This window comes from Aulonocara stuartgranti (genome assembly GCF_965226115.1).
Source record: "Aulonocara stuartgranti genome assembly, chromosome: 11".
Taxonomy (NCBI): Eukaryota; Metazoa; Chordata; class Actinopteri; order Cichliformes; family Cichlidae; genus Aulonocara; species Aulonocara stuartgranti.
Window position 1 is genome coordinate 29,094,095 of NC_138947.1, and position 14,113 is coordinate 29,108,207.

Genomic DNA, 14,113 nt, shown 5'->3' on the forward strand with positions numbered 1-14,113 from the left:
GAGAGGAAGAGCGCTAATCAAAAAGAGTTAAATCATGCCTGCGTCAGTTTGATAATCCACAGTGGATTTCCATGCAGATGGAGATAGAAGTAGACAGTAGAGGACTTTTTTCCCCCTCCTCTCCCTCTGAGAGGCACTTCACACACACGCACATACAACTCCACCTCAGCTCATGTTACAGGTGTTATCCCCTAGGAAAATTGTTGCTGGTGGGTTCCCGCCTTTCTCTCTGTCTACGTAGCAATGTAGACAGAGAGGTATAATGGAAAAGCAATGCTGAACAGCGTGAACCTTCAGCTCCTTTCCTTCTTGATGAGAAAATCATGTTGATGCAGGTAGACAACAGAGAGTGAGAAGGAAGCAGCGACAGCCCTTTCCCCTGCTACGCTGATCACAGAGTTCACCTGCAAGTCAATTTGAATAGAGACGCACTGTGTAATGCAAATCTCAGAGACATAAATGAGCTTAAAAACATGTAATATGGTACAGATATGCTGCTGTCAGACATTAGATAGCTCCGAGTCATGCTGCCAGTATTTTTGGAACTACCACAGATGACACAATATTGCACAATATTGCACTACGGAGATATTAAAGTCACCTTTTATATATTTGAAAATTTTATATCCTTATACTGCCATAACAGGTTTTCTTTGGTGCCTGCAGGACTCAATAACATGTTTAGTATTATCTTATTGCACTTTATGGGATTATGTTTTATCTTTTATTACATTACTATGTTCACGTGGTTCCAGGTATCTGGATATTGACACTCTGTGTAGCTTTTTTTACCCTCTCTCTTTATGAATATTACTAGGCGTAAGGAAAGGTAAGGCATAAATGAATAATGTGCTGCATGTATGTGTCAGTTTTCTGGTGGTGGTACTGATTGGCACTTGGCTTGTTCAATGATATACTGGGGTTTTTCCTGCACAAACACCTCTAAGATTAAGAGAGAAAATATATTTCCCAATGGGAATCAATTCCTTGGGCAAAAAGTGTATTCAGAAGTAAAGATGTCATCAGAGTATTGTCCCTGACTATGCCCATCCCTTTATGACCACAGTATACCCATCTTTTTTGGCTGCTTCCAGCAGGCTTACATCCCATGTCACACAGCTCAGATCATCTCAAGCTGGTGTCTTGAACATTGTGGTTTGTTCACTGTACTCAAATGATCCCCACACTCACCAGCTCTCACCACATCCCAAAGGTGCTCTTTGGGATGTGGTGTAATGGGAGTGTTTAATGAGAAACAAATCTGCAACAAGTATTTGATGCTGTCATGTCAATATGGAGCAAAATCTCGGAGTAATGTTTACAGCACCTTTCTTAAGCTACACCATTAATTAAGGCAGTCCTGAAGGCAAAAAGGGGGTTCAACCCACAAATTATCAAGGCATACCCAATAAAGTCCCTGGCAAACTTATATTTAATATGTAAAACCTCCAACGTTTCTGTACAAGGCTTAGCAGAAGCATTAAAATATTGTGAAATGCAAAAATGACACATTTCTCACTGAAATAATGAAATCAATTTGTTAATTACAGTAAATTTGCCGGTTTTCTTTTCATTTTTATGCAATTGCTGGTTGATTCAATATAGAACACTTACAGTGTAAAATGGGAGTTTAAAGGTGAAAAGGAGCTATTTATGAAAGAAACAAGGCTTTAGAGTATTAATGTATTAATGGCTTATAAGTGTGCTTTCCTCCTAATCATTAACAGTCAGGGTTATCTGTTCACTTGTTTAACTTTCTTTATTATATGCATTTTAAGGAGTACATAATTATAACACAGTACAATAATATTACAATTAGATATGACGGCATAAATAACTCTAGCAAATGAGTGCCTAACACAACTTGATCTTTATTATTATTAGATATAATAAATACATTTCAGTTCAATGTATCCCGTGAATGAGGTGTTTTATTTAAAAAAAAATCTGACTCTTCACTATGATTTGTTCATGTGCGAGAGCATTGATTGGCTGTTAGCTAATCAGCGGTACAAACATATAATAAACAGAAAATACATTAAACAAAGATGAAAAAGCATCATTGGCTTCTGGGCTTTAAAGAATAAAAAATATAAAAGAAAATTTACATGAGATTTGTGTGTGTGATGGGCCTAAGTTTGCCACATTAGGTTCAACATAGATGGGAATAATTAATTAGGCTTAAGAATATGGGGATTTTTCTCTCAGGTTAAAACTCTGGATATGTTAAAATAGCATAATTAAAACAAATTAAAAAACAAAACAAAAAATAACTGCGTCACATACACAGCAGAACACTTATTGTGGAGGTGATGATGAAACTGATCTAGTAAAGCAAAATCCGAGTTTAACTGGAAATCACTCTAAAACCTTTATTGGTTTTCCCTCTTATTAGAACTTTTGTCTTAGTTTTACTTTTTCTTGGAATATTACTTTCAAAATTAGCATGTATTTTTAGAACGGCCCCACGGGAGTCCCTGGTTTGAAAAAAAAAAATGTTCGTGGCTCCGGTGCGTCAGCCTGTGACTTCACTGGGCTGGAAGGAGCAGAGATGCTCTGCAGGAAGCTCCCAGTCATGACTGTGTGAGCGGTGAGACGAGAGCGAAGCGTGGAGCCTGCAGCACCTCCTCTCCTCTGGCTGCAAACTTCAGACCTCTTTATGATGTGTGAAGGGAAAAGCGCGCTGGAGTTTGATTTGATGGCTTTTCGATATCACAAAGTGGAATGGATTTCGCTGAGAAGAACAGACAATTTGACTGGATCCTGTGCGGATGAAATTAAGTTTTTAAAGGATTTATAGAAAGGGGCTCTTGGTGGATACAGTTCGTACTGTGGCCCTGCAGAGATTTTTCACTGTGTAATGCATGTTTCTGAAAGCTCGGTGTAATTTTCTTAAAACTCCAAAGAGCGACAGCTTCCTCTTGTCATGAAAAATCTCACCATGGATAACATGACTGTGGAAAATGACACTTCGGTGCACGACAACCAGACCCTTGGAGTGTGGACTGACTATTCATTTGAATACAAGGTGGCCAGCGTGTTTTTGGTGACTCTAATATGTGGGGTTGGGATCGTGGGGAATGTGATGGTCATACTGGTAGTCCTGACCACCAAACACATGCGGACTCCCACTAACTGTTACCTTGTGAGCCTGGCGGCGGCTGACCTAATGGTCCTTACGGCCGCCGGGCTGCCCAACATCACCGACGCCCTGCACGGGCAGTGGGTGTACGGCTACGCGGGCTGCTTGGGCATCACTTATTTCCAGTACCTGGGGATAAACGCGTCCTCCTGCTCCATAACCGCCTTCACAGTGGAGCGCTACATCGCCATCTGCCACCCTATTAAAGCGCAATTCTTGTGCACTCTATCCAGGGCTAAGAAAATCATCATGCTGGTGTGGGCGCTCACCTCTGTTTACTGCATCATGTGGCTCTTTCTGTCAGACACTAAAAAGTTGATCTATGACAACGTGGTGCTGCTCACCTGCGCCTACAAGGTGTCCAGGAGTCACTACCTGCCCATCTACTTCACGGATTTCACGGTGTTTTACGTGCTCCCTCTCATGCTGGCCACGGTTCTGTACGGACTGATCGCCAGGATACTTTTCATCAATCCACTGCCTTCGGATCCGAAGGACAGCACCAAGAAGTGGAAGAAGGAGACGACTCAGGGAGGGAGGATGATTAGCACCAGCTCCTCCAGCAGCACCACGGCTGCCTCCCGCAGACAGGTAGCTCATTATCGTCACCATCATCCCCGTAGCACTTTTCTGCGTGAGTTGGGTTGCGGAGGGACTGTATTTCGTTCCAATTAAAAACAAGTTAAATGTTTCATTTCCAGCAGATTTATTCTGCTTCTCTGCTTTTTCTTCTTCTTTTTAAATCCAGATAGATATTCTGACAATGAAATGTAGCCCTGCGTTCAGTTATGCTAGTCTAAGTTTATGGTGACAGGAAAAAACCTGTCTGTTTGGGATTTGGAAGATTTTGTACCGCATGAAACAGAATGAGAACACCCAACCTGGGTTCCTTGGCTTATAAGCGTTTCTTTAAAAAGAAAGAACGCTTTTTAAAAAGCCGTTTCTTTAGTGAAAGATCCACAGCTTCGTGGATTACAGACATTGAGAGAAATTAGACTATGTCTTCTCGTCCTTATCTCCGTGTGAGGGGGTAAAATTTTAAAAATCCTGCAAAAAACAAAAAAATCTCAAAAATCCTCAACTGCAATTCCATCAATGCTGCACCCATATCAGAGGCGGGGCTACATTCTTAATGGTTGTATTTCAGGCCGACATTGCAGGCACACACGTGTCTGCAGTCACGGTGCATGAGTAGTTGGTGGATTGTTGCGTTTCAGACACGTCTGCAGGGTGAGACCTCACCCTCTCCTGACGAATTTTCACTCGGACCCAAGCAGACCATGCAAATGCCTAAACTATACTGTCCCTCTAGCACAACAGGGAGGGCCTGTCTTAGTAAGGGGGTTTATGGAGGGGTTTAGGACAAATTCATATACCTAAACGCAGCTTCTGTTAATCTTATTTTATTCTGAAAACTTTCCATTAATCTTTAGTTCCTAAAGTACTGGTAACTGAGCCTGGTGGAGTGTAAAACCAGCCAGTTCATTTCCCTTTCTTTCTTTCTTTCTTTCTTTCTTTCTTTCTTTCTTTCTTTCTTTCTTTCTTTCTTCCTTCCTTCCTTCCTTCCTTCCTTCGTGGAACAGAGGAGATTCTATAGCTTAGGACTGAATAAGAAGCAGAAATTTTGAGATAGTCCATCCTAAATATAGGCCAAAAAATGAATTATCTTATCTTATCTATGTCTTTTGTTAAACACACGGCCACATGCAGTACTGCTAAACAGTCTAAAACAATTTCACTATCTATCTTCTGTTTAGTTTTTTCTTTTTAACATTTTAAAAACAGTTTTATGAATAAAACTGAATCCTCTAAAGGTAAGGACACCATGCCAGACACCTAGGTAGGCTGCAGGGAGAGATGTTTGTTTATCAGATCAGGGGAAGAAGCCTTCCTGGAATGACAAGGGGGTGTGGTAACCCTGAGGGAGCTCCATGCTCTGCTGGGTAGTCAGATCAGTTAACCCTAACTCAAATAGACTTTTAGTCCTTTTCTCCATCAGTGGGGTTTTTATTCTAACACATTTCTGCCAAAGCACAGCCAGATTTGCTTGTTATCGTCAGCATTCACAACTCAACACAGACACAACCAACAACCCCTCCCTCCTACCACATACCTTACCGAGTTACCTAAATGTCAACAGCAGCTAAGATTAGGCACTCCACTTGCTGATGGCACTTGCTCTGCCCCTATCCAAGTCAATTAGACTCACCTCACTGCAGCTGAGACAACATGTCATGAATATGGATACGGGTTGATTACATGCACGTTTAAACATCAAGATTTTTACCCGGCAACTAAATTAATAAATCCAATCTTTGTAAAGTTGTGATTAACGATTTGATCCAGTTACTTAATAAATTATATAAACATTAAATAGGTGTTCAAATAGGTCACTAATATTGACGAGAGACTTTCAAGCTGGAAAGATTTTTATCTCATCAAATCTTTTCATTTTTTTAACTGGATAGTTTGGTATGAGCCACTGATGTGTAGCATCAATGTTGCTTTGATTAAGTGATGCACCAATTGAGCAACAAGCTGATCAGCAGTATACTTGTCCCTCTTTCCCATGTTAGAATCATGGTAAAAACTATCCAGTCCCTGAGGGGTGTGCTTATGTAGCACACCCAAATTTTGTATAAATCCGCTGTAAAAAGGACCCATTTTCACTTTTGTTTTTTCTGATGTCATTATCCTCGGGTGACATAGGAACACACTGTACATGTAAACCTAATAAGCTTGCTTCACAGTACACCCATCTGGTGTGTGCTGCTAATTCAGGTGATTTTTGTACAATGCGAGTGACTCCACCCTAAAACACTTACCAGATAAATAATTGGCAAAACCCCAGTGCAGCAGTAAAAAGGTCAATCCACGCCTCGGTGCATGTGTAGCCATGTTATTTGTTGCAATGTTCGAGCAGACCTGCTGGCATTTTCACAGCTTTTACGATCAACAAAGTTCTCAATTCAAATTATACCCCTAGTATATACAAGTGCAATCAGGTGAACGAAGAAGAGTTTTTGGCTTGAAACAGGTGATTTTCTGGTACTATAGCATGCTGTATTATAAGTTAGACCATTTTTGGCAACCTTTTCATGAAAATGTCCAAAGGTTGTGACAGTGTCTTGGTTTGCTGGTTCCAGATGATCAAAGTTGAGCACAAAGGTCTAAAGACAAAAGCAGAGTTCTGTATTTGATAGGGACTCAGAATTTCCAATCACCAAACTGGAAAAGTCGAAGAAAACACCCACTTGATAACTTGGACACATTTACTCAGCTCTGACATTCAAATTTTGTTCATAACCACTATGGTCAAAGGAAACTCTTATTACTGTCCACAGTAATCCATGTTTGACAGTAAGGCTCAGCGCTGGCACCTTCCTGCCTTTGCATTTGCATGCGTGAAAAGCTTTAGGCTGAGAGGTGCAGCATGACCCCTAAGAACACAGATCCGAGCAGGCATCAATGGCATGACATTGATGAAGTCAGACACAGCATAAAAATGAGGAGCTAAGCTGGAGGTGGGTCACGTTGTATATGAGATTTGCAAGTGGGAAACACAGAAGTGTATCAGCTGAACCACCAGCTGTTTGCTTAGCTGTTATCAGCTCATATTGATACTGATATAAATAAATGGTCGTGACAAGTTTAAAATTTTTTAAAACAAGGTTTTTTGAAATTTAGTGTGGGGCAGCTTTCCTCTTCTGAGCTCAATATTGTTGTCTTTAAATATTGTAGTAACGCTCCACCATGTGGGAGCAGGTGAATGATGACCCCATATATGCTGCAGTTTTAAATCTTTGAACCCTGGTCAGAAGTTTTGTCATGAGTTTTTAAATCATGGCGTGCTGTTTTTAAGGACATTTTTTGTGCCATGAAAGCACATGTTGAGCTTTTTGTTTGCCATTTCAGGCTGTACCCATTGTAAAGAGATTAAATAACCAACACAGTGGCTGGGTGGAGGTGGCTTAAAGGCGGGAGAACAAAGGTTCATAAGGTCAGGAGGTAAACTGCTTATCCCCGCCTCAGGATTTGATTTTACCTTTTTTTTTCTTTAGAATTTTACATTTTGCCTATTCAATTTGGCAACACCACCAATTTTCAAATTATCCCAGTGCCTTCACATGAACCTTGAAATTAAAAAAACAACAACTTAGATTATCTGGTCAGTTGGTGACACCTGTGGTCACTAATAAGGATTTGTTTTGTTGTTGTTGTTGTTTTGTGTAGAGGTATTTTTAACACATTGTACTGTGCTCTGACATCTGAAACAAATAGGCTGTTTCACAGGAAAAGCCACTTCACCAGCTGAATGTTTCCAATGAGAAGCAGAAGTGTTTGATGTTCTGCAGCTGTATAATAGGGATGTTGATAGGCTGACCACACTGAGAACAAATTTGTAGATGAACTACAGAGTTGCATACATTAAATAAATTAAATCCCAAAGGAATCACAGTCAAAACTATGCAGAGTGTTAGTTACAGACAAAAACTAATATTAGCAAAAAAAAAAGTTAGGGGTGAAATTTCATACACCACATAAAGATGTTTTTTCATTTAACTGTGGGGAAGGCGCAGCTGCATGTAAAGACAATGTCGATGCATGATAGGGTGTTGGTTTTGTGCATGCTGGCTCATAGCTTACTGGGTAAAAAGCTGTTGAACAACCCTGTGCAGTAGTGCAATGTGTTGGGCTTCATTTACACCTGATGAGCATTTAAAAACTTTTTATTATGCTGTCCGAAACAGGTTCGTCTTGTAAATGAGTTATTGAATCTCAGTGAGATTACCTGTAAAAATAAAAGTTAAATAAAAAAAAAAGCTTCTTTAACACATGAATGAATTTTTTTCCCAGGTGACAAAGATGCTCGCTGTGGTGGTGATCCTGTTCGCCTTACTTTGGATGCCCTATCGTACCTTGGTGGTGGTCAACTCTTTCCTGGACAAGCCCTACCTTGACACCTGGTTCCTGCTCTTCTGCCGTCTCTGCATCTACCTAAACAGTGCCATCAACCCCATCATCTACAACGCCATGTCTCAGAAGTTTCGTGCCGCTTTTAAGAAATTGTGTCACTGTGGCCCTCAGCGCATGGAGAAGCCTGCTTCCTACAGCGTGGCCCTCACCTACAGTGTCATCAAGGAAACGTCCAACGGGGAAAGTCCTGACCACTTCACCACAGTTATGGATGAGCTCCACACACCGTCTGCTCAGTACCTACCTGCCAGCATCCTGCCAAATGCCAAAAAGATGGTATATGAAGAGCCTTCTCCGTCGAGCAGGGATGTCAAGGCCTGACTAGAAACAACCTTTCCACCTGAAGGTGGTATCAGAGATTCTGACAGCTCCAGTATTGATTCTGACATGTATTGAATATACAGGTTCCAGCTTTATTTCTCAAGATTTTTTCCTCTTGTAAATGTTTGTTTTATTTGACATCAACATTTGCCAGAAGACAAATAGGATGAGCTGCCCTGTGCTGTAGGCTTTCTTGCATTTTTGTGTGAAATGCAAGAAGAGAGAAAATATCATAAAATAGGAAGTCTTAATTATTAATGCAGGAAGTGATCCTCCTCAGCCCTATGATGTAATACAAAATCACCTTTTCTATTAACTTTACCATAAGCTTTATAGTATAAACTTGCATGGCACCGATTTGTTATAAGTTACTGTATAGCTGTATGACAAATTTGTCGGAAGTAGGGTGCCTTCTCATCTCATCTTTCTCCCACTAAACAAAACCAGACTGTTGAATAAGACATTAAAGTAGTAGTCACACTCAAAAGGAAATTTCATTAGTGGATGTCATAGGTCTTTGTGATAATAGCCTTGCCGTTAGAGACCTTTACGGCAAGTTTAAAATGATTTAGCTGTCTCGCTTAACTCTTTGTTTGTTCCCATTAGTCTGATAGTGCCACTCTCAGCTACAGCAGGCAGCTGTTTTCAACAAACAGCTCTCGCTCCATCCAGTACGAAACAGCAGACAGACAGATTTAGCAAACACTGCTGTGGATGTTGAGCAGATCAGATATTCCCCCGGGAGTCCCCATTTGGTCGAACATTTCATATTTAAATTCAATTTGCCAGCTAATCAGAAACATTTTCACTGCAAGTGAACAAAAAAAGGAGAAACTCCAGAGTGTGCCTGAAACACAGCTTAATCCCTAGTCCATTCCCTCATTATCAAACAATACTTAAATAGTCAGCTTCAGACAGAAGTATATACTAAATGGACGTTCACTCATTTTCATTTCATTTTCTTAACCGCTTGTTAACTTGGGTTTGCAAGCAGCTGGCGCCTATCCTAGCTATCATATGGTGAAAGGCAGGGTGCACCCTGGGAAGTTCGCCAGTCTCTTGCAAAGCAATCACACGGAGACAGACCACCATCCACGCTCACCTTTACAGCTAAGAGTAATTTAGAATCACCTGTTAGCACAACACACGTCCTAGAGGAGTACCCACAGTGACTCCATAGAGGCACAGCGAGAACATACAGTGGATTCAAACCTAGGAACTGGCTGTGTGATGAGACCTTGTTTATGTACAACTGTTCTTCATATTTATGGCTGATGTGACTGTTGAGCGATCACTTTCTATTCGCTTGACTCTGCCCAGCTTCCTCTCCCTGTTCTGGGAATGGAGCTCTTATTTTCCTTTGACCTAAAGTGGTTAGTAACAGTCAGACGATTACTTTTATCACCACAAGTATGCCATAAGCATACCACATTGCACACTGACAACTAATCATAGTAGTATTCTGTTACATCGACAGTTCGGTTGATGACTTTCTGTCAGTCTAAGGCAAGGCAAGGCAAGTTTATTTGTATAGCACAATTCAACAACAAGGTGATTCAAAGTGCTTTACAGAGACATTAGAAACAAGAACAAATAAAAAGCATGATTTAAAATTGATTAAAACAAGCAAATAACCTAACTAACTAATTAACAAACAAACAAACAAACAAACAAACAAACAAACAAACAAACAAACAAACAAACAAACAAACAAACAAACAAACAAACAAACAAAACAGTATATAAAATCAAAACAGATAAAATCAGAACAGTAGATAAAATCAGTAGTTAAATGTAAGTTTTGAAATTTAAGCTTAAAGTGTGGATTTGGTGCTTTATTCAAATGCAGCTGAGAACAGGTGAGTCTTCAACCTGGATTTAAATAAACTGAGTGTTTCAGCTGATCTGAGGCTTTCTGGGAGTTTGTTCCAGATATAAGGAGCATAAAAGCTGAATGCAGCTTCTCCGTGTCTGGTTCTGACTCTGGGAACTGATAAAAGACCGGATCCAGATGACCTGAGGGATCTGGATGGTTCATACTGGGTCAGGAGGTCATTGATGTATTTTGGTCCTAAACCATTCAGAGCTTTATAGGCCAGCATCAGAACTTTAAAGTCTATCCTCTGACGGACAGGCAGCCAGTGTAAGAACCTCAGAGCTGGACTGATGTGGTCCACTTTTTTGGTCTTAGTGAGGACTCGAGCAGCAGAGTTCTGAATGAGCTGTAGTTGTCTGACTGATTTTTTAGGTAGACCTGTAAAGATGCTGTTACAGTAATCAAGCCTACTAAAGATGAATGCATGGACTAGTTTTTCCAGGTCCTGTTGAGACATCAGATCTTTTATCCTTGATATATTCTTGAGGTGATAGTAAGCTGACTTTGTTATTGTCTTAATGTGTTTTTCTAAGTTTAGGTCTGCATCCATCACTACACCCAAATTTCTCGCCTGGTTTGTGGTTTTTAGATGTATAGATTGAAGTTCTCTGGTGACCTGTAATCGTTTTTCTTTGGCGCCAAAGACTATTACCTCAGTTTTGTTTTTGTTTAGCTGGAGAAAATTGTGGCACAACCAGTCAATGATTTCCTCAATGCATTTACCAAGAGCCTGTACAGGGCCTCGGTCTCCTGGTGACATTGTGATATATATTTGTGTGTCATCTGCATAGCTGTGATAGTTTATTTTGTTGTTGTTTATAATCTGTGCCAGTGGGAGCATGTAGATGTTAAACAGAAGGGGTCCCAAGATGGAACCTTGGGGAACTCCACATGTGATACTTGTCTGCTCAGATGTGAAGTTACCTATTGATACAAAGTATTTCCTGTTTTCTACGTATGTTTTGAACCAGTTTAGTACAGTTCCTGAAAGACCTGTCCAGTTCTCCAGTCGTTTGAGTAATATGTTGTGGTCAACTGTATCAAATGCTGCACTGAGATCCAGTAAAACTAGGACTGACATTTTTCCACTGTCTGTATTCAGACATATGTCATTAAACACTTTGGTCAGAGCGGTTTCAGTGCTGTGGTTCTGTCTAAAACCTGACTGGAAGGCATCGTAGCAATTATTCTGTTTTAAGAAGTAACTAATGACATTTTGATATAATTTCATTCTCTGGCCAGGTGTGTGTTAGCATGGAGCAGGTGCCCATGTTGTATTATTCCTTTTGTTAATCTTATTCACAGCACACGGCAACATTCATGAGTAGACCAAGAGGATGTGAACCCTCTACCATGACATGCTGTCACACTGGACTATAGTTGAAATAGCAACACACTAAACACACTAAAATAAAGATAAATTATTTCAGTGGGGTGGACAACTAGATGCTAGCGCAGGTGTTCAAGAGTTTACAGTGAACCTATAAATGAGGTTCATTTAGATGCGTCCCAGCAGATTCCTGGGTTCAAGTTTTCATTTTATTTATCATCAAGCATTTTATAAAGTTTATCTGTAATGTAACTAAGTGCTTTTGCTGTAAAGTAACATTTTACTTTCTTTTATGTTTACATTTTTGAGTGTTCTGTACAATATTAGACTTTTGTTTTGTTTCTGTGCTTGGACTGCATACACTGTATCACCTGTACATCAAAGCCTCTCATTTCTCAGTCGTTAAAATGTTCTGTCATGATAAATATTTATATTGTCTGCATTACGCAGCCCCATAGGATATCGTTTTACCAACCCTACCATACACAAAAGCAAATACAAAACTCTTTTTCCGTTGCTAATGTACCACTAGAAGGCTAGTACAGGATTTTACATAAATCCAATGCACATGACATTTTAGTCTTGCTACAGCACTACAGGGAAAACACAGATGTGGAATTATGTGACCTTTTAAAAATAGGTCTAAATATGAGAACAACTTTATCTTGCTTTCTCAATTTAAAATCCACTGATGTCTAACGATTTCTCTGTGGATTTCAAACTAAACAGTGACAAACACTAAAGTCTTCTGTTGGCTACTGTGACTATGACAGCTGTGGAATCAGAGCCCGTGGGGGGGGGGGGGGAGTGGCCGGTGTATCATAATGATAAGAGAAGAATGTGTAGCTCTGATGTGCAGAAAGAGAGGCTGTTTGTTAAAGGGTCTGGTAACAGTCGTGACAGTAATTCACTGAAACTGCAGATTGCAGCACTTTTGTGGGATTTATCCGCTCAGCAAAACCCAACAGAGCAATGATGGAAGGTGTAAATAGATCGCAACGACGTGCCATACTTGAGCTGGCGCAATCCACACTGTGTATATTGCTCACACCCCACTATTAAAGGATGAATTTTCTAGTGTTTCTTTGAGCTACATGTACAGTGTGTGTAAACTGAAGACGGCTCAAGGGGATAAATAAGTAAGGAGCTCAGTGAGAAGGGCCTTTTTTGTGTTAATCTAAAGGCTTTTTTCTGTCAATATTGTGAAGTTGCTTGAAATTGATTGTGCAGTGCAATGTGAAATTCAATTGGTATTGTGTTTTCAAACATGTGGCAGCAAAATGGAATTTGTATTTTTCATTTTTAAAAAAAATAATAGCTCATTTTGATCTATTGTTCCATCAGTGTGTTTACCATCATTTCACAACAGCGGGTGGGGGCTGAACTCCAAAGTGGAAGAAAAAGACCGTGGTTTGTAGTAGTTGTAGCGTAAAGTACCTCTTATTCGTACAAGTTTCAATTTCTTCCTTTGTTCTCGGTTGAAACATATTTCTTTGACAAACAGCTGCGATGGAGATTTTTTGTTCTGCACGGTGCACTGTCTGCAGCATGAACTCAGGCTTTTGTGAAGTACTACCTGATGAGTTTCCATCTGATGCAGTGTGGGGTTTTTTGTGCACTTTTCTTTCTGCAGGTGGCTTTTCTCTGCTTTATCAGTTTGATGGCTTGTTTTGTATTTTGTAACCTTCTTTGTCAATAATAAACACAGATGATAATTACACGACGCTGGAGATGGTGCATTATTGCTACGTCGATATACGCTCTTTTGTTCCCGATTCTCTACAGCTCCACCACTTCTGATCTATTACCAGCAGCCATTGAAGAAACTGCCTCATCCAAGATACCCTTATGAATCAGGCACAGATAGCTCTGCGAGCTGCGATCACACCGAGGACATCAATCACAGGTGTTGATTGCTTCGTTCTGAAACCACTCAGCATGTGGTGGCCTCGTCTCCTCTCGCTGAAAACTATCAGAACCCAAATGTGCTCAAAACAAATAATGTGACAACCGTGTGAAATTTATGTTTACTGTAGGTAATGTCACTAAATATCTGATCCGTCAAAGCTCCCTCAATTTTGTTAAGTGATAATGCCACCACTGGAGTCACACAGTAATTTCCCATGCACTGTGATGGAGCTGGAAAGAGCTTAATGTGCCAGGAGAGAATGTCCCTGGAACACGGAGGCATTGTTTGCCGACTGCATTTCATCAGCTGCACGCACTCTAGCTGTAATCTGACTGGCACACAATTGTTTTCACAAATGCATGTGAAGACACAGATTTTATTTTAATCCCCCTACTGTTTGTTGCTCTGTGTCTAATTTGTAAACTTATTTGGAAAGCTTTCCGCTTGTGGTGGAACTTGAATAATGAAAAAAAAAGGTCTTTTCAGCAACTCCCTTATTCAGAAAGCTCTGCATATTTGAGTTGGCAGGTTTTATACTGGATGCCATTCCTGAAGCAA

General features: G+C 40.3%; 2 protein-coding genes across 4 annotated transcripts in view; both read left to right on the forward strand.

Moving 5' to 3' along the window:
• eny2 (ENY2 transcription and export complex 2 subunit) overlaps nt 1-14,113 on the forward strand; it is a 133,672-nt gene that overhangs the window by 54,749 nt on the left and 64,810 nt on the right. The gene's annotated exons all lie outside the window — the stretch shown is intronic.
• trhra (thyrotropin-releasing hormone receptor a) lies at nt 1,935-10,984 on the forward strand. Its single transcript, XM_082550683.1, has 2 exons — nt 1,935-3,733; nt 8,000-10,984. The coding sequence occupies exons 1-2, from the start codon at nt 2,927-2,929 to the stop codon at nt 8,438-8,440; spliced, it is 1,248 nt and encodes a 415-aa protein (XP_082406809.1). The 5' UTR covers nt 1,935-2,926; the 3' UTR covers nt 8,441-10,984.

Bases quoted from the DNA above. Each gene is read 5' to 3' on its own strand.
- trhra (XM_082550683.1), top strand. From the start codon at position 2,927: ATGAAAAATCTCACCATGGATAACATGACTGTGGAAAATGACACTTCG. The intron at 3,734-7,999 runs GTAGCTCATTAT...TTTTTTTCCCAG, and splicing joins CGGCTGCCTCCCGCAGACAG to GTGACAAAGATGCTCGCTGT.